A 24,647-nucleotide genomic window follows, 5' to 3' on the forward strand; every position below is an offset into this window, starting at 1 on the left:
GACTTTGCTTTGTTGAGAGAAAGCCCAGAGAGATGCGAAAAGTCAGTGAAACATTGCTGTAGGATCCCTGCATTCATCACCGAAGCTCTACCAAACACAAACAAGTCATCTGTGAAGCATAAGGAGGTGATAGCTGGCCTTGCACAGTAGGAGTGATACTGGAACTGACCACAATCCGCCAAGCGCCCATGGGAATCAAAGAAATATTGCAGCACAATGGAGAAGAGAGCAGGAGATAAAGGGCAGCCCTGCCGAAGGCCACGGGTGCCGGAGAAAATCCTAGATTGCCCACCATTAATGACCACCACAAAGCTAGGGTTTGTGACACATTCAACAATCCACCCAATGAACTTAGGGGGGAAGTTAAGCCGAAGGACGAGCGTGAATAAGAAGCTCCACTGCACTGAGTCGAAGGCCTTCTTGATTGAATAAAAGAATTTCATTCAATCAAATGCTCTTGCACACATTCTTGTTGTTATTGGCCCCCCACACTGGTGTAGACGCTACAGCATCAAACAAGTATCTCTTCTAAAAAAACATGCTCACAATTGTCACACAAAAACTAATTTTATGATATATTTAGGGAAAAAGAAAGGCATGCGGCTGCCAATTCAATGTTGTGGCTTATAGGATTATTTGTGATTCATTAAAGCGAGTCAATACAAGTGGTTAGTGTGTTCATCCCTCTTTCCATATTATTGACGAAAAATAAAGATTTTGCTTGCTAGGAATTAAGCAAAGGTTAAGATAATGAAACTAAACCAAAATAAATTGAAACTTGTAGTGATCATCAACAATGATAGTAGAAATAATCAAATTTTTAGAAGGGAAAAGGAAAGGTGACTGGTCACATGGTTATTATGTCTAAGGGAAGGAGAATGCAAAACGTTTGTTTAGACCAAGTGAAATTGAAATTCTCATCCAAACCAATGCTTCTGCGAGCACTCCCATTAGCCCCCTTTGGTACAGGGGCTACACATCCAATTACCGTTCTATTGCTCTTTTTAAAATTTCATAATTAAATTTAGGGAGTGTTTTCCATCCAGGAATATACTTTACGCCGACAGAAAACAACCACTCATAACCCCCCTTCAGTATAATTAAAGAGGTGGGGGGGGGGGGGTGGGAAGTCATTACATAGGGGAGAAGAAAAGTAGACACTGGGGTCCAGGGGTTTACTGTATGCTCCCAAATAGAAAACATTCTCCCTTAAATTTAATATATTTTCAATCGTTTCCTCTCTATTTAACATATAAATTAAAAATTCAATTAAATAATTTAATTGCTATATTTTGTAAGATAAATGAGTTAATAATGCTTTTCCATCTTCCTTTTTAAATCCGTATCACTTCATTTTATTTTCCTTTAGGTTTTTTTTTTTTTTTTGTAATAATAATTTTGACTCAAAATGGGTGTAACACAAAAATGAATATAAAAGTTGTGGTTAGTTATCCATGTAACGATGGAATGTGACGTTTTAAAAAATCAAAATATAAATCTGAACCCAATTTTTATGATTTGTTTTTAATCTTAATTATTTGTCCCTAAGGCTCCCGTGTTTAGCAGGGTCTTGGGAGGTCATATGTACGCAGCCTTACCCCTGTTTCCAGGACTTGAACCAATGACCAAATGTTCCGCAAGTGAGCACTTGACCAATGTGCCAAACACAACCTTCAAATTATTCAACCCTACATACAACTTTAATCCATATAATTTTTCAACCAATAAAAATTGTAAACTTCTTGGTATTTTTTATGGTTCCCTGGATTTGTTACTGTTCGGTCACGAACTGATATAGTTCTACCAAAAACAAAACGAACTGATATAGTTTATTTTCTTGCAGGCCCAATAAGCACAACAGTCCATCATAAGCAGTAGTAAGGGCCTGTCCTTTCTAAAATATTGATATCGCGTTCTCTGGGCCTGGGCCTTTTACCACGCTTAGTAGTTACCAGTTAGGACTAGGACGCTATCATCTTTTTTTGTTTTTGGTGTAAGGACGCTATCATCTATCATCTAAAATTCTGGTCGTGTTTGGTTGGAGGTTTCTTTGGAGACGGATTTGATGGGATCTGGATTTCTTAACTTTTTTTGTGTTTAGTTTTTCGGAACCCGGTTCTGTGTTGGATTCTAAGAAACCACGGAAATCTATTTTATAATGTAATTTTGGAATCCACAAGAATTTACCCCAAGGGGTGAATTCTAAAACGAATTCAGGTTCCTGGACCTAATATATATACGATGGATTCTAGTGGACTCAAAAAATCGAGACTGAACTTCACTCAACCTAAAATTCTAGGGTTTCTCTCACGATCGTCTTCAACCATCTTTGCAACTCTCTCACAGGTAGCCATCTTTGTAACTCAACCGCTGGTTACTGGGGCATCAACCATGGCACCTCCTCCTCCTTCAAAGCCCTCACCTTGAAATTGACGATGCATTGAACACTCGGAATTTGCCGTCTTTTGTTTCCCCGAAGAGCTCTATTTTCAGGTCTAAATGGTTCATCGCTGCGATTTTCAGGGAATTAATTAAATCTAATAAAAGAAGGAGAACCAGCATCGTCTTCAAACTTGACGTAGAACAAGCGGCAGAAATGGTTTAAGTTTCAATGTGAAGGTATCCAAATCAAGAGCTCCAATCAACCTACAAATTTGGAAATAGGTAATTGACTCAAGAACCTATGGAGGCAACCAACAACCAAGTCAGTTAATCAGCTGTCGAATAAAATCAAATCTTCTGAAATCTGACCAGACGTAGTTGTAGTAGCCAGATCTGGTTGCAGAGTTTGATCTCTCAGTAGAAGTGCCATTAAGGTGCAGGAAATCTAAAGATCAGGTCACCTAGAGGTAGCAAATAAACTCCCAACTAAACTCTCAATAGATTCTGACTTCTAGTAGTTTGTAATCAACCCAACATCATCAATAGGTAATAGCGAAGAAGAAGGTAGGTAAGTAGAGAAAGAGAGAGAGAGGTTTTGAGTTCTAGCAGTTTCTACTCAACCCAACGGCATCAATAGGTAACAGGAAAGAAGAAGAAGAAGGCAGGTAGAAGAAGGGCGTGTTTGTTTGATTCCACCTGACATACCCAGGGCAACCAAACAGTTTTATAGTTGGATTCCACCTGACAGACCCAGGGTAACCAAACAGTTTTTTTTTTCCGAATCCAAATCCACATGAACCAGATTCTTAAGAAGCTGATCAAATATTAGGATCCGTCTCCAAAGAAACCTCCAACCAAACAAATCGAATTTTAATAATTGGTCCGATTTAATATGGGCCAGATCAATATCAGGTGAATCGGTGTCTCCCGATCAAATCCCGATCCTTGAAAATCAGTCCTGAGTCCGTAGTCCCTGATTAGGTTATCTAACACCGTTAATCTATTCTAATGAGATCGATTCTAATTCGACGGTGTAAAAGAAGGAAGTGTGTAGCTACTAGCTAGGTTGCGGGGAGCTCTTAGCACGTGGATCGAGGATGGATACCCTCTCCCTCTTAAGGATTTAACCAGTTTTCTTTCATTCTGAGAGGCCAAGTCGTTAGAAACGTGTAGCAAAGGTTTTTAGGGTTTTAGTTTACTCGGGTGATTTCGGGAAAAGAAGATATTCTAATGGATCCTTCGTCTTTAAACCAACAAGAGTTGGAGAAATTTCTGGATGTAAGATTTCTGAAACTTCATTCTTCTGGTCCCTAATTTCGTTCAGATTGTTCGTAGTTTGTAGCACTGTTATTTTCATTTTTTAACGATTTTGTGATTGTTTTGATGGTGTCTTTTGCTATTTTTATTTGTAGAATTTAGTTCCTATTACTCTAACCAGTTTCAAGTTGTCCTTTATGCTTATGTTTCACAATGGAGAATCAATTCTGTTCTCCATGAGTAACATTTGATCTATCGTGGATTATAGTGCTATTCATGAATAATTGCAGGTGCCTGAATTTTAACTTGTTCTGTACTTGTTGAATGCCTTCTTGATGTAGCAATAGAAAGATATGGGAAGTCAACCCCCTCCCTCTGTACGGGAGAATTGAAATTTCTGACATGTTTGTAGGTGTTATTAATAGTGAAGTCTGAAAACAGGGAAATATTTTTCTATCCATTTGGAGTTCTCCTTCTGCATTATAGGGATAGAAAAATGCGGAAAAACCACGTAGAGGTCTGCTTTAAATATGGCTATGCCAAAGAGCAACCGTAGCTTTAGAGATGGTTATATGACAAGGCCCAAAATTATTGTCATTGTTACAAAATCATTGATGATATTAGCAAGTCTCAGTGGCCCTGTTTCCCACTTGACTAAAGACGAGTTTAAACTGAGTTGTGGCTTACAAGTGTATGTGGTCTCCAAAGCAGTGTCTGTAGTTCTTCATCCGTTATAGAGTAGGTGAAAGCTTCGCTTTGCTTCTAGTTGTTTCTGTTTTGTGCTGATTAGATATTAGAGAAAGAGTCCGCTATTGCCATTCTTGGATCCAGTGGTGGATGCTGATTCATCTAGAGGATAACTAGCGGCTCCTTTGCAAGGGGTGGTTTTTAGTTGGTGGTGATGGAAGGCGATTCAATGAAGATGATGGAAATGGTCATTGATACTTGATTGATATGCTCATTGAAGTATCAAGCCTTCTCATGAAGATTAACTCAAACTAATAGTCATTGGTGCTTCGTGCCATCTTGGATACTAGTATCCGTAGAGAGGCTTCCATTTACCTGCCCTGATTAAACATTTCATTCTCTTGGTCTTTAGGCTGGCCAATAGATTGCTGAATACTCTTTCAGATGGAAGTGAAGATGGTCTAATTGGCTCAACTTCTGTTAATATATTTTCTTCTTGTGCTTCATCTTTGCTTCGTGGTCCAATGTTCTTGCTTCCCTAACAATGGTACTTTGGGGATTTATTAAACGTCAACTATACCACAATTCGTAACGTTCATGGATTTATGTCCATGAACCAGTGAGGGTGGTGTTTTGACTTGATCCATCACTTTTGACTCTCTTTGTCTGAACCTTGTTGTTTTTGGCCTTGTTTGTTAGGAGAAATCACTATTATGTTTTCGTAGTCCACTTCTCTTTGGAATGGACTGTGGATGAAAAATAGTCTCTGGGTTGAGAACTACATCCAGACGTTTAATTTTGTAACACAAACAGTTGTCACAGTGTAATCATTCGAAGATTGATTCCCTTAGTTGATTTTATATTCCAGTACAACATATATAACTATGCAAAACTGAAAGCCTGTCAAACAACTAACATCTTGGTCTCTCATAATCAACTTTATATAATTAATCCTGCGTTTGTTTTTTTGGTATATTGCCTACTGCTTTAAATGCAGGATTAATCTCAACCCAGTAAAACCAGCAAGAGGTCAATCACAACAGGATCATAATATGAGATAAACATTAATTGATAACGGAATTTTTTTTTAAAATTCTCTCCTGAAAATATATGTTTTAGCATATGAAAGAAGAAACAAGAAAGGATATGACTTTGGATTCACCACCAAAGGCCTGCGAAATGGAATCATCACCAGATCCAACCTATTGAATCACCACAGTCCAAATGCATAGGATCATCACTGCACCAACAATGATGTAGTGAATACTTTATTTTTTTTCTCCAAATTACAAGAGAGTATAAACCCCTTTCCCTTTAATTATAGCTTTAGAGAAACGAACAAAAATAGGAAATCTGTAGTATGGTAGGAGGATCCGTTAAAACTTATGTCTTACTTCAAAATAGCTATCTAGAACATTATAAAAAGAAACTATGGCTGGACTGTAGTATAGCTATCCAATCCTACAAAATAGAAAGTAATAAGCCACAAAGTGAAACCCACAATCTCCATAGTTGCTGGAATATCTTTAATAAACTATTCCCCTCTCAAATCTCCTCTAGATGTTCTAGAATATCCTCCAGATCTCCTCCTTATGATTTGCATCGTCTTTCTACATACTGTATAACTGAAGTTTGTTGCATGAGACATTGGGACCCATAGAATGGTCTGGGGCATCCTTTTTTGAACATAAGATGCTTAAAAATGGTTAGATCATCTTCATTTTGGCCACAGTTATATTTGAGGTGGGACTTTTCTATGATGGGTACTGTTTGTGGATGCTGCAGATCTGTTCAATTGGTCTTTTCTATGATGGGTACTGCTTGTGGATGCTGCAGATCTGTTCAATTGGTCTTGGCACAGGATCCAAGCTGCATTTCAGTCTATTCCTTTTTTATTTTGTTGGCTAAAACCAAACTGCTTTACCTTTTCTCTAGAGTTATATCTGATCTGAAATTTTTTTTTCCGGGTGGGGTGGTATGTGTGTGAATCTCATCTAAACTATTTAACATTGTGGTGTTGTGTGTACAGCAAGAAAAACAGAAAGCTATGGTAAATGAAGTTGTGTCAAAGCTTACAAGTGTTTGTTGGGACAAGTGCATCACCGGAAGTCCAGGTAGCAAGTTTAGCTCTAGCGAATCAACCTGCCTTTCCAACTGTGCAAAGCGGTATGCGGACATGACCCGCATCATCGTGAGCCGCTTCCAGTCCATGGGCTGACTTTTTAAAAGTTCGTCGAGCCATAACAATCAAGATATTTCGTCATTTTTTTGGCTTTTACTTGTTTGTTGGTTGATTATCAGCAGAAAATTGCCTTTGTAACATTGAAGATTGTATTTACTTTTGTCTGGCTTTAAATGTTGCAGATAATGAGTCATTGGCTCCGGTTTTATTTGACAATATGAGGTTAATATGCTATTTTTTCAGGTAGAACATGATTTTTTGCAGTTGCTTTTGTATATGGGTGAAAGGGGAAGAGGATGTGCTTTTCCCCAGCTGTGTTGCAAATGATGCACACTGCTGTGACTTTGGAAATGGAACCAATTCCGATCAATGAGTAGGTTTTTTCTGGGGACGTGTCTCTGGTTTGACCAATGATGGTTGATCAAAACTATAGTGGATTTGTGATCAGTCATCAGTGTATGATGGACATGGAAGAGTGCCCTTCTCTCGGTTCACCAGAAAATTTTATCTTGGTTGTTATGATACTCTCTGCTGTTTGGAGCTGAATTCAGGGAGTAATGCTTTTTGGGAATTGGTAAGTCATGTCCTGCTCCTGCATCTCTCTGGCATTTACTGGTCGTTTCTTCAATTCCTAGTATTCTTTTCTTATCCTATAATTTCTCTCTGATGGTGGACCTTGGTGCAACGGTAAGGATGTTCCATTGTGTCCAAGAGGTCACGAGTTGGAGTCTCTAGAAATAGCCTCTCCACGAAGTGGGGGTAAGGCTGTGTACATTATGACCCTCCCTAGCCCCTGCAGTGGCGGGAGCCTGGTATGCTTTTAACCTTTAATTTCTCTCTATAGTCTAATATTGGTAACATTAATGGCCATTGCTTGCGTATTGCTTCCTCTTGTTTTTTTCCTGTTCTACTGGGCATTCACTAGCTTTTATACTTTTTATTTTTTTTGAGTTGATCTAAATGTTCCTTCCCTCTCTGTTAAACCTGGAAACCACAAAGCCAATCAGCCAAAGGTGGTGAATTAAGCTGGTACTCATTGTTTCGTCTCTGAAACAGTTTGCTTGTTATCTTGTGGTTTGACATTTGGTATCTCCATTCCAAAATCAAAATCCTGACGACAGAGGACTTCATTGAGCTAGCTCAGATTTGGTGTGTGGATCCGGCCTTGTTTTGATTATCAAAGCATTTTACATCCTAAATGCTCCAACTATTTGTTGCAACCTCGATAAGAATTATCTTTTATAAATGGGTCTATAGGTGTATTTAGAACTAAGATATTTTCTTTTTATTTTCCTTGTTTTATTTTTAAAAGAATTTTAAAATAGAGGTTTAGAAGGCTTTTGAAAAATAAGATTTAATTATGTTATTTTCAAAAGCTGTATGCATGTGAAATTATGCTATTACCATCATTGAAAAAAAATTGCATATTATATCAAGAGGATAAATAAATTATTTGTCACCTTAATAAATAGGCAATACACAAGGGAGTGGGTTGTATTTTAGTCCGAAATTTGTCGAGTATCGTAATCAAACGTACCACTATTTATCTAACGATTTTGGAATTGTTTTAACATTCTACCATGTCACAAGATTTTGTGGACGGTTTAGGGAAACTTTGTCTTGATACGGCTATGAAGTAGGTTTGTTACATTGATGAGGAAGGGAGAAAATACACAAAACCGTACCAGGGCTTGTAAATGTAAAGTCTTTTCTCCTATCAGACAAAGGGTGCCGTGAAATGATCACCCTACCCTTTGGTTAATGCATGTGCATGTGCATGTGTTCCCATTGATCTTTGTGTTGGTGTAATGACCACACAGTCGTGCAATGATCCTTCTCTTTAAGACTATTTGAAAAAGGCTTTGTATATGGATTAGGAGAGAGTTTTCATACACGGCTGTGTAAGTTGTGTGTATGAGAGGGTGGGAGTTTCAAGGCATTAATTAATGGGTGGGGGATTTATGACTTTTTCAACTATTTGAGAGAGAGGACACGACCGTGCATGCTTACACAACTGTGTATGAAAACTTCCTCCTATGAATTATACAAGAACCATTTTTTTCAAAGAATACATATCAAAGTTTGGTGCATTATTTTTATAGAGGAGTAAAAATTTCAGCTCTGAGTCAAACTCTTATTTGTCTCTATGTAGAAGGTTGGAAAAAAAATAAAATTTCTGTTAAAATAATTTATTATTTTTTTTATTTTACTATAAAATGAAAAAATATATGATATTTAATATGAAAAAAAATTTTACATGGATGAAAAATTTTACAAGACGAAACAAACTTTTTTTGGTAAGAAGAGATTATACTGATGATAAGCATGTGTACAACCAGTGGCTTCACTCAGACAAAGACCATGAAACCACAGAATGGTAAGCGGCCAAATTATCATACGCATGATAGATAGGGCATTCCGAGTCGGGGCATCTGTAATAGAATTTAGATCCCTTGGAATACAATGAAAATAAATAGACTGCCTCACATCTGCAATTGTGGTTGCTGCGTCTGAAGGAGGCACATGGTGTGGATAAAGAAGTAAGGTATGGAGTTCCTTGTAATCAATTTCCACTTGTAGACGAAGATAACCCGCCTCTAGCGCCTGAGTAAGAGCATATCGAACTAATAAAGCCTCTCCTTGCAGAGCAGAACTAAAATGATGGGGAATTGAAAGAGCTTTCACCTGGACTCCTCTGTGGTCCCTGAATATAAATCCCAATCCACCCTTGGGAGTTCCCCTGAGAAAATACACAGCTTTCTTCAGATTGCAGATTGTGTTGAAGAACATTTAAAAGATGCTCTCTTCCATAAAACATATAAAATCTGTTTATATTTAAAAACTAAAGAACTCCTTCCCCGGAAAATCTTTCCAATGATACAACGTCATTGCGATGAAGAACAATACCAGCATTATAAAGAATTTTTGCTGGAATTCCCAAAAAATATAATTCGAACTGAAGCCCACAATCAGTTCAAACTTATCTTCTACCCTGGCTCCGAACCTTGGAGTATTGCTGCTGTTGAATGGGGACTAGTAGGCCAACTGGTCTTCTCTAGTGATAATACTGCTGTCCACGATCAATTGCCCATGATGATCAGAACCATGATCGCCCATGCCGTCGCCAATTGGAGATATCTTGCGCTAAAGCTGCATCACTATTTACCTTCAAAACTCCTACTGGAGGAGGTGTCCACCACGCCTGACCAAAAGAATCGTCCGTTGGAGGCGAAACAAACTGGGCCTTGAGGAAAAACCGAACGTAAAAGTATAACCAGTTTAATGACTAAAAATATGGGGCAAAGAAGAACCAACCAATGGTTGAGAATTGAGATTGGTCATTGTGGTGGGCTTGGGCCTCAACAACTCATCTTTGGGCGTTGTGGGACCGCGGGTTTAGGAATCGGAATCGAGTATGGGATCGATCTCAATCGATATCAATCCAATATCAATTCGGACCACCCCGTATCGGTCTAGATCAGATAGATTTATCCACCTTCTATTTAATAAATGAATTTTTTTTTACATTTCTACCCTTCATCCATACAATTCACTGATACACCTTCTATTTAATAAATGATTTTTTTTTTTACATTTCTACCCTTCATCCATACAATTCACTGATACGGACACCGTTTATATCAATCCAGATCGGGCAATTCTGCTGATGGGCTACCGATCCCTAAAACCGTGTTTGGGACTGGTCCTATTACACAATGCTCTCCTGCATCCGGTACAAGAAGATTCATTTTAAAAATATCAACATATCGGCCCAACCGTATTGATATTGGGCATTGGATAAGGATTAGTCATAGCCCAATTCCTGCACTACCTTCTAGCCAAAAACAAACACTGGACGTCAAAGTCTTCCACAACACCAACACCAATCTCGCATCGGTAACGGGCTAACGGCTATTCTTTCATTTCAAACATTTCCATTTCCACTTAGAGAAAAGGTAGGAATGGCGAGAACAAAAAATAAACAATAGGGGGACAAATTAAGAATATAATAGAAATCTCACTCTTCTCATCATCCCATCTCCGGTCTTTCTCCTTCTTAAAGGGGCATTAATGGAGAAGACAAGACCATTAAATTTCTGACCGCAACTTAACGCTCGCGTTTATCACTGTATTTGTTTGCTCTGGAGCCTCGCATTCAATGCAATACCCATCCGCCCACTCCCCTCCAATTTTTCCCCTCACATCTTTTTTCAGATTTCAATTAATGTTTCCTCCTTTTCAGTTTCCTCATTCATCATCATCATCATCAATGGACACAGTAGAAGCCTCACCCCACCCACTACCCCTCTTTTTTTAGTTCTCTCTTTTCTTACAATAACTACTCGAAAACTTGTAAACTTGAATCGAAAGGGGTAAAAACCGAAAAAGGGTATTCATAATCTAAAAGGACCCATGAAAAGAATATCATTGATTCATAGCTGCAAAGAAAATAAATTAAAAAGGGTTTTATAGAAAGATTCATCAATCAAAAACTTGCACAATATGATAATCATGGGTTGAAAACCAGTCGATAATATTGTCTTTGGTGTTCATAACTGTAACCTGTTGAGATCTAAGCTCGCTGATGAAAGCTCTCCTTCTACTGTTTTTGTGGAGACTGAGGCCGAGGAATGTTGTGATTGTGAGACTTCTTTCATCTGTGGTGATGGAAGATTCGATGATAGAGGCCTTGCAGGTGGGGCTGCGCACACAGGGATCACTGTACGAATGTGCACTGCAGGAGCCATCCCCTGTGCCTGTGCATGGAATCTTCTGGTGTTCAGGATATTAGGAAGAGGAAGAGCTGCCCTGGTTGGATTTCCCGTCGGAGCTGCTGCAATTGGAGTAGAAACAGATCCTAAACTGCTGGTTCTCATCTGGGTTCGCTGGCTACAGTAATGGGTCAATGGGAATGGCCGCAGATAAGCGGGTTTATCTGTGCCTTCTGATTTCCCATTGAGCCACTCGTCTTCATCTTTTTGATGTTCTTCCAATGGAGGTGGGATCTCCTGAATGTTAACCTGGGCTCTGCTTCTAACCTGTACTGGAATGGCCCTGTTTGATGAGTGAAGTGATGGCTTGTTTTCTCTGACAGAAGTAGTCGGTGGTAAGATCTTTGAGAAGCAATTCTGATTCTGGTTCTGCGTTTGGGTCGGATAGATTGAGGAGAAATCAGAGATTAGATCCATCGATCTCCATTGCTGATACTTCAAGGTGTTATGGCAGGAAGAGCTGGAGCTAATATTGTTTTCTCCATGACTCGAAACCAGTCTTCTTCTTGCCTGGTTTTGGTCTCTCTGTTTCAAGGACTTGTTTTCATCTTTGGGCCGGTAATTTGATAGAATCCTTGTAACAACTACCTCCTCCTGTTCTTCACTGCTATCACCATCTTTCTTTGTATGAGATGAAGAAACCAAGTTTGGAACTAGACGGACACAGATAATCATTCTTAGAATGCATGAAGACATCAAATTCAAATTTATGGAACAGAACAGACTTCCAAAAAAACTTACTTTGCTTTAAAGCGGACCAGGCAGCCATGGCAGCATTCTTCTCTGCTAGCTTCTTTGTTTTCCCCGGTTCTCCTGTAAAATTCATGCCAGCAAGCTCAACGGTGCAAGTGAAGACAGGTAGGTGGCCAGGCCCTGATCTCACGGTGGTGTAAAGTGGGAGGTTCAGACCAGCTCTGTGAGCAGTTTCTTGGAGGAGGTTCTTATAGACTCCCGTCTCATCCTGTAGGTAATTAAAGAAGGAAAGAAAATTGGGAACAAAAACAGAACCACATAAGGTTGTCCTTTCAATCTCTTCAACTTTCAAGAAAGCAAGAATAAGTTTGATCTCTATGGGTTTTTTGTTTTTGTTTTTGGTTTTTCTTCCTCTGTACTTACAAGAACTCTTGCTGCTAGAGACCTTGAAGGACCTCTTGTTGATAGGGTGTTGAGTGCTACCTCAGCTGCTGCATGCTCTGCTTGCCTGAGTGTGGTACAATAGCTGGGAGCTTCAAAGATCTCACCATTAAAGTTCACAGACGCCTTGAACCGAGGTGCATGATCAGGTCCTTCTCTGATACATGCATAAGAAGGAAGGTTGAAGCAGCTTCTCTGTGCCAGTTCTTGCAGCTGGTTCTTATACATACCTGCCATGAGTTATACCCATTAAAAATCAAATCTAGATCCAAACCCACCATCCAAGCCAGGGAAAAAATTTGAAAGATAACAACCAAGGAAGCAAAACCCAGATGACCCAATCACCTAAAAATGGCCAAAACGTTTGCAGGAATGTAAAACAAGAGAAAAAAAAAATCTACCTGTTAAATTCTGAGAAGGATAAAAATGAAGGAGCCACCAACCTGAATTTGAGAAAGAATGAAGAACCCACCTACTCCACCAGTTATGACACTCACTCTTACATGTGTGTATTTTATTGTCTCTCAGGAAACAAGCATTGATATGAGATAACCTCAGTTTAAACTGGGCAGGGGAAATGGAAAAGGAGAAGAGTTGGGGTGTTTGAGTAAAGAAATACAGAGCTAATGAGATGAAAATCTCAACATAAGTACTTAGGCAGGTCGGGTGGGGTTTCTCATCTCTGTAACAGTAAATGTTTCTGACCACCATTTGCTGAAGAAGAGAATTGGAGTATCCACAATTCCACTGTTGAGCGAATAAGCCAGTTATTCTCATCAGCTCTTGGCCATTAATTATTTTTATTTTTATTTGTTATTTTTTTTGCAGGGGCCGTTGGGGCATTTATGGCATCAGGGTTCCATTCTGGTATCTTGACCCTAATTAAAACCAATTAATGCATACAAACTGGTCTTTAATTTAAAGAATTTTTCAGTTTTTAATATGTCAAAGAGCCTTGGATTTTCATCCACGGTCCAACCATTTTAATTTTCTACTCTAATCTTGGTTTCAAAAACCCAAATTGGATTTGTTGAATCCGTTGATTCGTATTGGAATCAACACCAACTGATCCCGGAAGATTCATACCGAATTCAGTCAATTTTCAATCCTAGAAACCATGTTTGAATCATAGTTGGAAAACCAGGTTTTCTGACTCAACTTGCCTTTCAGAAAACCTGGTGATTCAGACCGGTAAATATCACCAAGAGGTTTACTAATTATTTGACTGTTGGCAGGTTTCTTTGTATATGTTGTCCGAAAAGAGGACTCGATGATTATTCATTGCCGGAACCAAAAGTTATATAATAAATATATATAAATTAAACAAAAAAACAGAAGATACAGAAAAATATGAAAAAACCAAAAAATACAAGAAAAATAAAACAAATCATGAATTTGTTGTTATTTATTGAAAAGTTTGATAGAAATTTCTTGTAGCTTCTAATGTATATATTGAGTGTTCATCTAAATTTTATGTTCTTAAGTGAATAGTGACTCATCAATCAGAAAAATAGAAATGGAATCCTCTCCCTCATTTCCACCCCCAAAAAAAGGAATGGGTGTTCATTAATGAAGATCAATGTGACTGATTAAATACACATGTATACTTCTTGTAATATTTCTATAATGGTCCATTTTGTACACCATTTAGTTGAGGAATAATTTGATAAACTATAAAGAAGAGAGGGAAACTTCACAGTTGTCATCCATCAAGAAGTTGCAGGGTGACTTAGGGTTTTATTTTCTCTCAATGAACCATCGAATGAGAGGATTCGAGGTTTTCTACCATCTCAATCAACTCAAGCAAAACAACTTTGTGAGATTTTAAAAGAATCCTAGACTTGCTGATTTTGTTTTGACTCGGGTGAAAAGAGCGAGTCTCATTTGACATCGACGAGCGATGATCAATTCTTGTCATTTTTTATCTTAGCGTAGTCTACACGACTCTTGACCAAGTTTATAAAAAATTTGATTCACTCGCAAGACTCGTCCCAGTCAAAACCCAATTTTCCAACTATGGTTTGAATCACTCATTTAGAACGATACAGAGTGAATGTCATTTTGAAGAGGAGGGCTTACTTTGAGGATTTTGCCTTTGAAGAAGGGCAAAACGCTTGGCTACTCCGAGGAAGCAGCTTCTGGGCAATCCTTTTGATCTTCTTTAAGAAGTCACATTTAATAAATTTCAATTTGTACATGTCTGTCCCTGCTGTGCAACTGTTGCTCTCTCTTTCTCTTCCCACAACCTCTGGACTAAGTAACATTCTTTTCATCTTTTCCTGAGTTGAATTTGTCTGAGAGAGAATTCAGCTACACTGCTGAGTTTTTAACTCCTGCACTGTAGTAACATAGTACGATTCTGTTCATAAAGAACTCAGTTACTAAAGTGTATCCCTTGTCATGGTCCCACGTTGCTTTTTTATTTTTTTTATGGAGGATACCCTTCACTATCGGTGACAAATCGATTGGTTCAAACTGGACCGAATTGGTTTCAGGTTGGAGTTTTAATACAACCAGTAAAAGCCAAAACCAAATTGGACCGGCTGAAACTGAAAACCCAATAAAACAAGACCGGACCGATAGTAATCCAACAAGGAAAAAAACCAGGAATTTACATCAATTTCCTTACATGTGTATACATGTAAACCGAAAGGCAAATCAGACGAAACCTGATGATAGCTCGATTATAAACTGCTAACCAAAACATACAATAAGACTTCAGATCAAAACCGAAAACTTCCATAATGGTTTGGGTTTCGAGTTGGTCTAGTAATAGACCAAAACCAATTTAACCCAACCAGAATCGACCGATTGACACCCTTAGATCTTAGGTATCAAAATTATCTAAAAGAGATGCATACTAATACATGGGGAGGAATATTTAATGGAATTAGATTAGCTAATGTAAATTATGTCCTCTCTTTCCAATGATCGGAATGGATACATCATTTATCCACGAGACAGAGTAGGCGTCTTCTCACATTTGGAAAAGCAACATACCTTCGCGGGATTTTGAATCATATCAGTGTTTTAAGAATAAAGATAGGGTCTAAATCTGCCAAAGCCGATCACGATTCGCCTACCGGATTACTAAGGCTTTTAGACCCTGAATAAGATTCAGATAACAGATGTTAATGGGATTCAAATTTGGCTACTGGTTATGGGATCTGAATGTGTTCTGTTCATGCATATACATCACTAATCACACATGCTAGAGAATCCAAAATCAATACAGGCACACAGAATTAAATAAAAAGTGAGACTTTCAACCGCAGCACAACCAAGACAAGACTAAAGAAGAGAAACAACTCGTAGTGGCACACGATTCCTTCAAGACATACAATTCAACCTGTTCCACCTTCTATCAACACCCCTACTTAGCAAGTTCAACCCCAAAAGCTAACACAGCAATAACATGAACATTTGACAAAGCAAGTGTGAAACTCACAGATGGATCCTCACACTCACTCTTTTAACATTTCTTTCAAAGCAATGATTTGAAGCACGGCATCCGAGTTCAAGGCTGTCAAGTTGCCATCAGCCTTCACTACCAACCTGGATCAATTTACTGATGCTGGTCGCTAAGAAAAAAGCATGAAACATCTAAAAAAACCAGTCCACAGTCCACACCCACAACAAACCCTTCTTTCTCTCTTTGTTCCGCCCATTTCATGTATTCCTTATCCAGAGCCTAGAATCTGTTTAAGAATGCCGGTTTCCGGCTGTCTGACTAGCACTGCTGTCACCACCAAAACGGTTCGACTCACCTGCTCCTGCTGCCAAAGCAAGAACTTCAGGTGAAATTTCCCAGCTACCACTTTTCCTGCCCCAACTAGAGCGTCTGGGATGTATTGCACGCCCCTCTGTACTCTCTTCAGGAAGACTCCGACTTAAATCTGGGGATACATCATCAAGCCCACCATCTTTGTTATTCAGTCCGTTGTCGTGGCGGAGCTGCCCTCCAAAATCACCAATCCCAGCCCCAGCTTCTCTCCACACTGGCTTCCTACCCATTTCTATGTCTCCAACAGCTTTACCCATGTTTGGACTCATAAAACCCCCACCCACAGTGCGTGGAGGCAATGCCGGCTCCAGTGGAACCTTAGCCCTGAAATTGTTTTTAGATAGAGGAATGCTGGTGCAGAATATTTCCTTAAAGTTCTCTATCACTCCCTTGTTATATGGGTTGGCTCGCCTATCATATCGGTATCTGAAATTCTCGTAAGTAGTCTGCCACATCACAGTGAACCTCCATAATCAAAATGTACTTTATTTTGGGAGTTACCCAAAAAAACACAAAAAAATTGTCAACAATATGATCTTGATCAGAACAAAGTCTCTTACCTGGTTTGTACTAACGAGATATAAATGGAACACAGTAAGGCCACCAACAAACCATACTGATATGAAGGTGTATATTATCAGCACAATGGATGCAGGGCTCTTTGTCATTGCTTTCCAGATTGATACGTCATCAGAATCCATGATCGTCTTGATGTAGACCCAGCAGAATCCGAATACATATATGCAAAGCAGAGTCGTTGAGAAGACAAACATGAAGAAGAACCTGTAATTCCTCTGCAAATGCAATCATCATACAGTTAAAATTCATGGATCTGACCACAATTATCCCAAAAAATTAAAGTTATCGTAAGAAAGGTAATAGGGGTTCAGGCAGGATAAAAGCTAGAGAAGCATCAAATTCCACACCAAGAATGTTCCCACTTCCCACTTTGGTCGTTTAGCGCAATGTCATCTCTAATGCCACCCATACCAACTTGTTTCTACAAAACATTCTCACAGCTATTATTTTCTCTCATCAAATCCTGCATGCATGCTTATTATTTGATCACATCCAACATGATAATCCTCAGAGCATAATCCTGCTAAAGAACATCTGATACATGAGGTCCAACAATTGGCCATAATCCATTTAAAGCACCTTGATGGCCTTCCTAACTATAATATAACTGTTTCCAATGGTGAAGAAAATGTATCCATGGAAATTCTTACCAACTGTAAGTAAGAAGATGGTAATCATCAACTATATTAGTGTGGACAATGGTAAAATTCAGAGCATTTTAAATAAAATGCATGGGTATGCCATCCCTTACCAGCCCAATACACTGTCCCACCCAGGGGCAATGGTGGTCAAATCGTTCAACACAATTATTGCAGATTGAACAGTGTGAACAACGAGGAGGCCTATAAAGCATGCAAGTGTCGCAGTACTTGATCTTAACAGTGATGCCATTAACAACAACATCCTTCATGCGAGGCAAACGTAATTGTGGAGTCTGCCCACCCCCAACTTCAGCATTCCCATCATAGCCTTCTGGTTCTGGAGGGTGTGCATTTCGAGGTATAATACCAGGATCTCGTCCAGAGGTTAACAGAAGAAGAACTAAAATCTGAGGAATCAAAACACATCCATCAGTTGACATTTAAAATATCAATTAATAATCATTCAGTCTTCCACCCCACCCCCCACCCCCAAAGAAAAACTCCCTAATAAGATTATATTACTGTATCAATCTAATTAGAGAAAATATGAGTAAATATATAAAAATAAAATAAAAAATTGCATAGTAGATTTTCCAATCTACAGATTTGACTAGACCACCCATTAGCTTTCCCAAAAGGACTGGATCAACTTTTAATTTCCACAATATAGAATAAAAGATGAGCACTATATCATATTCAAATTTTACAGAGGTAAAAGACCACCCATTTTTTCTTTTTTCTGTTTGACAAGTTCATTTTATTGTACTTAATTCAGTAAGAAATGGTTATACTCAATAGGGCAAAACACAGCTATGCAACAAATGCAAGGAAACAATTCCTAAACTGGAGAAAGAAAAAAGGGAAATAGAAACGAGTTGTTCCTTTCTTTCTTAATAATAAGGTGAGAAAACAACCAGAGGGTATCGATTTCAAATAAATATGAGTTCCAGAAAGATCGGATTAAAGGTTCAGTTCAAGGCACACAACCAAACAATAACTACAAGTACAAATTGTCTGCAAAAGAAGACCCAATGCAAAGCCAATTGGCTTAGATGTGTAAATCCAACACCATTATTGGACATATACACATGCATTTCAGGAGGGGAGCTTTAGATAGCATAAAAAACAAGGACAGGGCCCACAATGTACGGGGTGGAATCGGCCATTGCCAAAGATGTGTTAGCAGCATGTAGAACATTCCTAATTTGCCAACAGGGGAAGAATATGTGGGTGAACTTGTGGAAATTGGATGGTGGAGAGTAAATAAAAAGATAAGGAGCATGTTAGGATCACTTATAAGTTATAACAGCCAATATAGGAAAGCGCAGAGTCACATTTTGAGCAAGATATCCAAATGATACTAGGGGGAAATGAATATACATGATTTAGCAGAATGTTATACCATGTCCCATGCCTAACAGGTTCCTTTATTTGAAAATTGATTACCACTTTAATCACCAGTAGCAGTTTTCTGAGTCAGAAAATAGATTCTCTACCTCCACTCCCAGAGAGAGAGAACCTTTTATTATAGGATGATTATAGCCTTACATTACTTTCAAGGTTATCCAAATATTCACCTAACTTGTCTCCATGAAGCCAAAAGATCAAACAGGTTGCATAATCAAAGGCAAATATTACTCAATTAGTTGCCTATTTTGGCCACAAGATTATAACATCAGCAGATAATTTGTCAACCAAATTCCTCCGTCAGAAAATAGATTATCTATGCCTCCCCCCCCCCCCCTAATTCCTAATGAAATAAGAAAATGTTAATGCCATGTGCGAGATGTAAGTAAAGTAAATAGTAAATTCAGAACGAAGACAATACTCACATATATTGTGAATGCAACAGCAACAACCATTACCGATATTCCCAAGTGGTGAGAAAAATGATCCATCAGTTTTTTGGCAACGAAGACACAGAAAACTATAACAGGAGCAACAATAAGGAATATGGTAAGCACCAGCGATCTAACATCTGGACCAAATATAAACCTTCCTTGTAGAAAGAATATCTGCATAATAAGATACCATGTCTTGATAAATTATCCCGAGTATAAACATATTGAGAAACTCCACAGTAAGAAATCCAAGCTTCTGAGAATTTAAAATTACACATGATCTAGAAATACAGCGGAGAAAAAAATTAGCCAAATTTCCACAACCACGATGGAGCTCACACATACACCACAAAGAATAAACAAATAAAAACCCAGTACGAATTCAGCAAACAGCGCTGGGTAACATGTCATACGAGAAAGAAGAAACTTCTCTATATGAAGTGATCGGTAAATGTGAAGTCATCAATTTTAGGCTAGCTAAACGCTAAAGTAAGATTGGCAAGGGAGATATTGTCAATGGTACTAAAACAAGTTACTGGATCGTATAGAATTACCAGGAATAATGTAGGAACTAGACTAGGAAAAAGATCAACTAAATGGACATTTGATGACAAAAAGAAGCTTGTAATATTAAAATGTTTACCATTGGTCAACAAAGATACCTATGCTCCAGTTATAATATTATTTGGGGCTGGTATGTACCATGTCTTCCCCCCTCGAGAATTAATAAATGTGGCATGACAAAACACAACCCCAACAAACAGTCAAATTCCAGGACCCAGCCACTCTGCACCAGCAGGTCCAATGGACCATAGCATAATGCAGGCATTAGAAAAAAGTGGATGCAGGTCTCACACAAGCTATAGAATCCCAGGAAAAGGGCTTAAAGACCCCTTCCTAGGTCAGTAAGTCTTTTGACCTGCCAATTAAGGCTTTGTTGGCCCACTCCTGGGCCCCTTGCTGGCATCTTTTGGCAAGGAGCCAAATGTCAGTCCCAGACATCATTTCAATCATTATGGAAATGGAAAGATTTCAAGGAAATATGAAGAAGTAAAGGAGTACTTTAAAATAATTAAAATAAAGGTATTATTACAGAAATGATAGAAATTCTAGATAAATTAATAAATTCCCAAAAATGATAGAATAATCACCAATATATACAACTAAATCAAGACACCATCTCATAAGCAAAACAGCAATCCATCCAGAATGTTTTAAGGAGAACAATAGATATTAAATAGTTTCACTTGCCATTAATCTTTTGAATGGCATGAGTTTCACTCTATACTCAATTCATCTAAGCCTTGACCCAACAAATGGTGCTAGCGTCCACTCTATACAAAATAATAATTCAATCTAGAAATGCTCCAAGTTGAAGCAAAAAACTTCATAATAATGTAATACATGATTATTCACCCCCAAAAAAATGTAATACATGACACGTTTGCAGTGTTCAGATTTCTTGCTTTCCACGTTTTTTATTATAGTTATATAAAATACAGGACATGGCAAAGAAAAATGAAGTATCTGTGCTGCATATTATTTAGTCAAAAAGACAATAACTTGTGAAAAAATATAACATAAGAATGCAAGTATCCTCATTCTTTCCACCATCTATTTTCTTATGTTGAAATTTAGCGTAATTTTTAAATTTCTGATCAAATGAAAATAATAAAGAAATTTCCAGAGCTCTTTGGTGATCATATTTGCAGCATTGGGCCATACAAGTGGGAAGATTAATTCATATCATGTTTCATGAAACTCGCATCGAACTACATCCTACCTCAAAGAGTTTATGAAACGTTCAACCAAGGTAACTTATGGTCATCAAAAACATGGTCAGCAGACTCCTGCCACTGGTTTACAATCTCATCCATGGCTCTCAAATCCATAGTTTTGGGCCAAAGAACATCATTGTTTGGACTTCTCCTCCTATCCATACAGTATATTCTTTAATAAATTCAATCAAATTTAAATGTCTGCCTACTTCAGAATATCAAAGATTTCCTTATTCCACCATTTCAAATTCTTATTAATCCCTTACAATTTAAATCTATAACAACCCTCCCACCCTCAAAAAAAAAAAAAAAAGATATATTTTCAGAGATCCATATATTCTCAGAGTTAAATGGTACAAGTCTCCCTCTCATTAAGGTCATATCTAAAACAAGTAAAGATGCATTCACTTGTAGGAGGTCCCTTGAAATACTCTCTAATAAGTTGTTGAAACCACTCATACCTCTAGTAACTGAACTGGCCCTATTGTCATGTGAGAATTTGATGATATTAAATCCTCCACCCTAATACCAAGGCATTCAAAACAGACCAATGCTGTGTAATCTTGGCATTTCAAATCAAATCAGGTCCAAGGGTCTAAAGTGAAGGAAAACGTTGAAACCGAATTACTCCTACAAAGATTACAACATGTCTGCATCTGACCAGATCAATTATCATCCCTCCCAAAAAAAAAAAAAAAAAAAAACCATCGAAGAGAATTGTATTGTCTAATCCCCTCCCAGCTGACCAAAAACTCAGAGATCTCTGAGATTGGTAACTCTGGCCAAGATACAAAAATTTCATTAGATTGTTCCATCCCATCATGTAGATATCTTATTGATTCGAATTACTTTCTTGAACTTAGATTTTAGTTATTTAATGATTTAATCTAAATCTATAATTTGATTTTCCAAGTCTTAGTATTTCTTTACTTAATCACCTTTAATTCCAATTCCCTCTTCTCAACTGGACTGGTAGCATTAATAGCATACCACTGATACAAGGAATTTAGTATCAGGATTGGATCCGGCTAGATCTGCCGGAACCGATTCAGCCAACACTGACTGAGACCAGCAATCTTACCCAAAAGATTGGCCAGTATACCGAGACATAAATCCTTTGCCCCAAAAATGCCACAACCATAGTCTTGATTACCTGAGCAGAAGAATTTGAATCTTTGATTTGTGCCCTTTTTACTGACAATTGCTTTCCACATAATTGACCATTAAACCCAGTCCCATAACCTAAATTTCCAAAGCTACATCTTTAGGAAACATATCTCCAGAGACACTACATTAGCTCAGTAAAATTCCATCTCATCCACAAGATATGTCAATGCTTGTTAACCATAAATTTTCTACATCAAAAAGATATGTCCATTGCCTCTATGGTCAAACAGTTTAAGACAAGTTCTTGTTTGCTCATCAATGATCAAATATAGGGATTCTCAAAGTAAATACTGATTCCTCTCTATATCCTCTAAAGATTAGCCAAATTCCTGGTATTCTGCATGCTTCATGTACGAGAAGTACACACCAACTTTAATGAAACCAGGATTCTCTAATACCAACTGATGTAAATATATCAAAAAGAAACTACAAAGAGGCATCCACACTCCATATGGGTATGAATTATATAACAAGAAAGGGGGAGTATGATCGCATGGGGGAAATTACTAGATCCATTTCCCGCTATCTAAGGCTAGAGAGAGAGAGAATGGAAACAAATCACCCACTCACAATTTTCAAAGAAAAACTGCTTTGAAACAGCTGAACTTCCTGATCCTCTGAATCAAAAGGAAACATCTTTTGGGTAATCTAAAGTATGGCAAAGTCATCCACTGAATTTTAGGCTTACCTTAGCTGCACATCAATCTACCATTCAGCGGATTATGGTTAATCCTAAACAATGATATTCAACTGAGGGTGGGAACATAGTTCCATATGGTTTTCCCCGCTAATTATTTATTGAGTTCCAAAAGTTTCTGAGGAGAATAACGAAGGATCTGTGATCGATGTTTTTGAGCTTTCCATAAACTTAAACCCAAGCAGAAGGTTTAAACAACTGTTGAAGCCAAGTATCCCAATCGTCACTCAAATAGATGGTTATCCTATCCTCTACTACTTTGCAATATTCAACCAATATCCTTGATACATAAACTAGATTTTGTGAAACCTGCTCTACATTGATACAGAATAAGGAACCAAAGCCTCCAATGTAAGAACTTTTTTCAGAGGATAACTGATTCGTCTAGCACTAACGGCCATACAGAGATATAGACTACCCATTGCCATTAGTTGCACCTGGGTCATACAAAAGATAGAAACTTTTTAAAGCCACCAAACAACTGAAGCCAAACTGAACGTAGTTTCAGATGAAAACCCCATCTATCTCCCGCGAATCCAATAAATTTAATCTGTCCTGCATATACACTAAGCAAATTCTCAGTCCGCATACTTTCTGCTCCACAAAAAATCCAAAAACTAAATGAGGGAATGAAAGGAATCACAATGAGTTCAATGGCGCTTATGTCAAAGTTGAAAAGGCAGAAAAGTAACCAAAACGACAACTTTTGACGCCATGTTCCAGAACAAACAAATAGAAAGAAAAGATGGAATTAGTTTTACTACCTTAAAAGCAAGATCTTTCGGCTTTGTAATTGCAGGGAGACGATAAACCCCAAACCTCGAATTCAATTGGAAATAAAACCGGAAGCCCTATAGTTAATTTAAGCAGGAATAAAAGGGAAAGAAATCTGGGCACTTACATTGCTGCCTTTCCAGGCCTGGTAGGTCCTGAGGTTCTTTGAGCCATCGCCTCCGGCTGCGGCGCTCGGATCGGAACCCTGAGGCGGAGGAACGACGTACATTTTCTCGTCCTTATTCTGGCTCCAGATCCCCCAATATTACAATTATCAATTAAGAGGAGGGAGTGAAAGAAGAAAAACAAAATAAAACAACAGAAAGCAAAGAAAGGCGTCTGTCTCTATCAGGGTTTCGCCATACCTCCGATGCTGCGGGAAGCTATGACCCTCTGATGCGTCAGATTATCTCCGACAACGGGAAACAGTAGCCGGAGGCCATGGAAAACGTTGTCATATGAATTGCCCAAGGTTTCCGTCACGTACGGATGGTGATTCAACAATGGCAACCCTTTCTTTGTATAAATTGCCCTTTTTTTTTCTTTTTAAGTGAGAGAGATGATCAGGACACGTCGTGACTCATTAGAAGGGAAATCAAACTCTGACTCTTCCATACATCATTTGACGATTTGACATTTTCAGAAGATTTTTTACGGTAAACAGAGTTAGAGAAGAAAAACTCTCTCTCCCACTCTCACGCGCACACACTCTCTCTGCAGCTGCAAATTGCAAAGTGAGAAAGGGGAAGGGAAGAAAAAGAGGAAAAGATACCCTTTTTTTTTTTTTAACAGAAGAGCAGCTGTCTGCAGGAGAAGAGGATGAAGGGGATTTGAGAGTGACGTGGCATATATCTATTGGAGACCTCAGTTGGAGACCACTCTTTGTGGAAACTGGGAAAATGACCTCGTGCGAAAAATATTAAAAATCAGGAAACAACATTCAAGTTGGATCGGTTTGTTTTGGATCCGGAT

General features: G+C 38.3%; 3 protein-coding genes across 3 annotated transcripts; 1 reads left to right on the plus strand and 2 right to left on the minus strand.

The window, feature by feature from the left end:
• The first annotated feature begins 3,555 nt into the window (after positions 1–3,555).
• LOC122671007 (mitochondrial import inner membrane translocase subunit TIM8) lies at positions 3,556–6,754 on the plus strand. Its single transcript, XM_043868085.1, has 2 exons — positions 3,556–3,660; positions 6,356–6,754. Exons 1-2 carry the CDS (start codon positions 3,613–3,615, stop codon positions 6,542–6,544), a joined length of 237 nt encoding a protein of 78 aa, XP_043724020.1. The 5' UTR covers positions 3,556–3,612; the 3' UTR covers positions 6,545–6,754.
• Positions 6,755–11,058: 4,304 nt separating this feature from the next.
• On the minus strand, positions 11,059–13,217 carry LOC122671124 (double-stranded RNA-binding protein 3-like). Its single transcript, XM_043868220.1, has 4 exons — positions 12,816–13,217; positions 12,397–12,644; positions 12,022–12,241; positions 11,059–11,933 (listed from the first exon to the last, which is right to left on the minus strand). Exons 1-4 carry the CDS (start codon positions 13,189–13,191, stop codon positions 11,059–11,061), a joined length of 1,719 nt encoding a protein of 572 aa, XP_043724155.1. The 5' UTR covers positions 13,192–13,217.
• A 2,491-nt stretch (positions 13,218–15,708) lies between these two features.
• Positions 15,709–23,967, minus strand: LOC122671006 (probable protein S-acyltransferase 7). The gene is made up of 5 exons (XM_043868083.1): positions 23,803–23,967; positions 19,251–19,433; positions 17,529–17,825; positions 16,759–16,992; positions 15,709–16,644 (listed from the first exon to the last, which is right to left on the minus strand). Exons 1-5 carry the CDS (start codon positions 23,902–23,904, stop codon positions 16,117–16,119), a joined length of 1,344 nt encoding a protein of 447 aa, XP_043724018.1. The 5' UTR covers positions 23,905–23,967; the 3' UTR covers positions 15,709–16,116.
• Positions 23,968–24,647: the final 680 nt, after the last annotated feature.

Source organism: Telopea speciosissima, chromosome 8 (genome assembly GCF_018873765.1).
Source record: "Telopea speciosissima isolate NSW1024214 ecotype Mountain lineage chromosome 8, Tspe_v1, whole genome shotgun sequence".
NCBI lineage: Eukaryota > Viridiplantae > Streptophyta > Magnoliopsida > Proteales > Proteaceae > Telopea > Telopea speciosissima.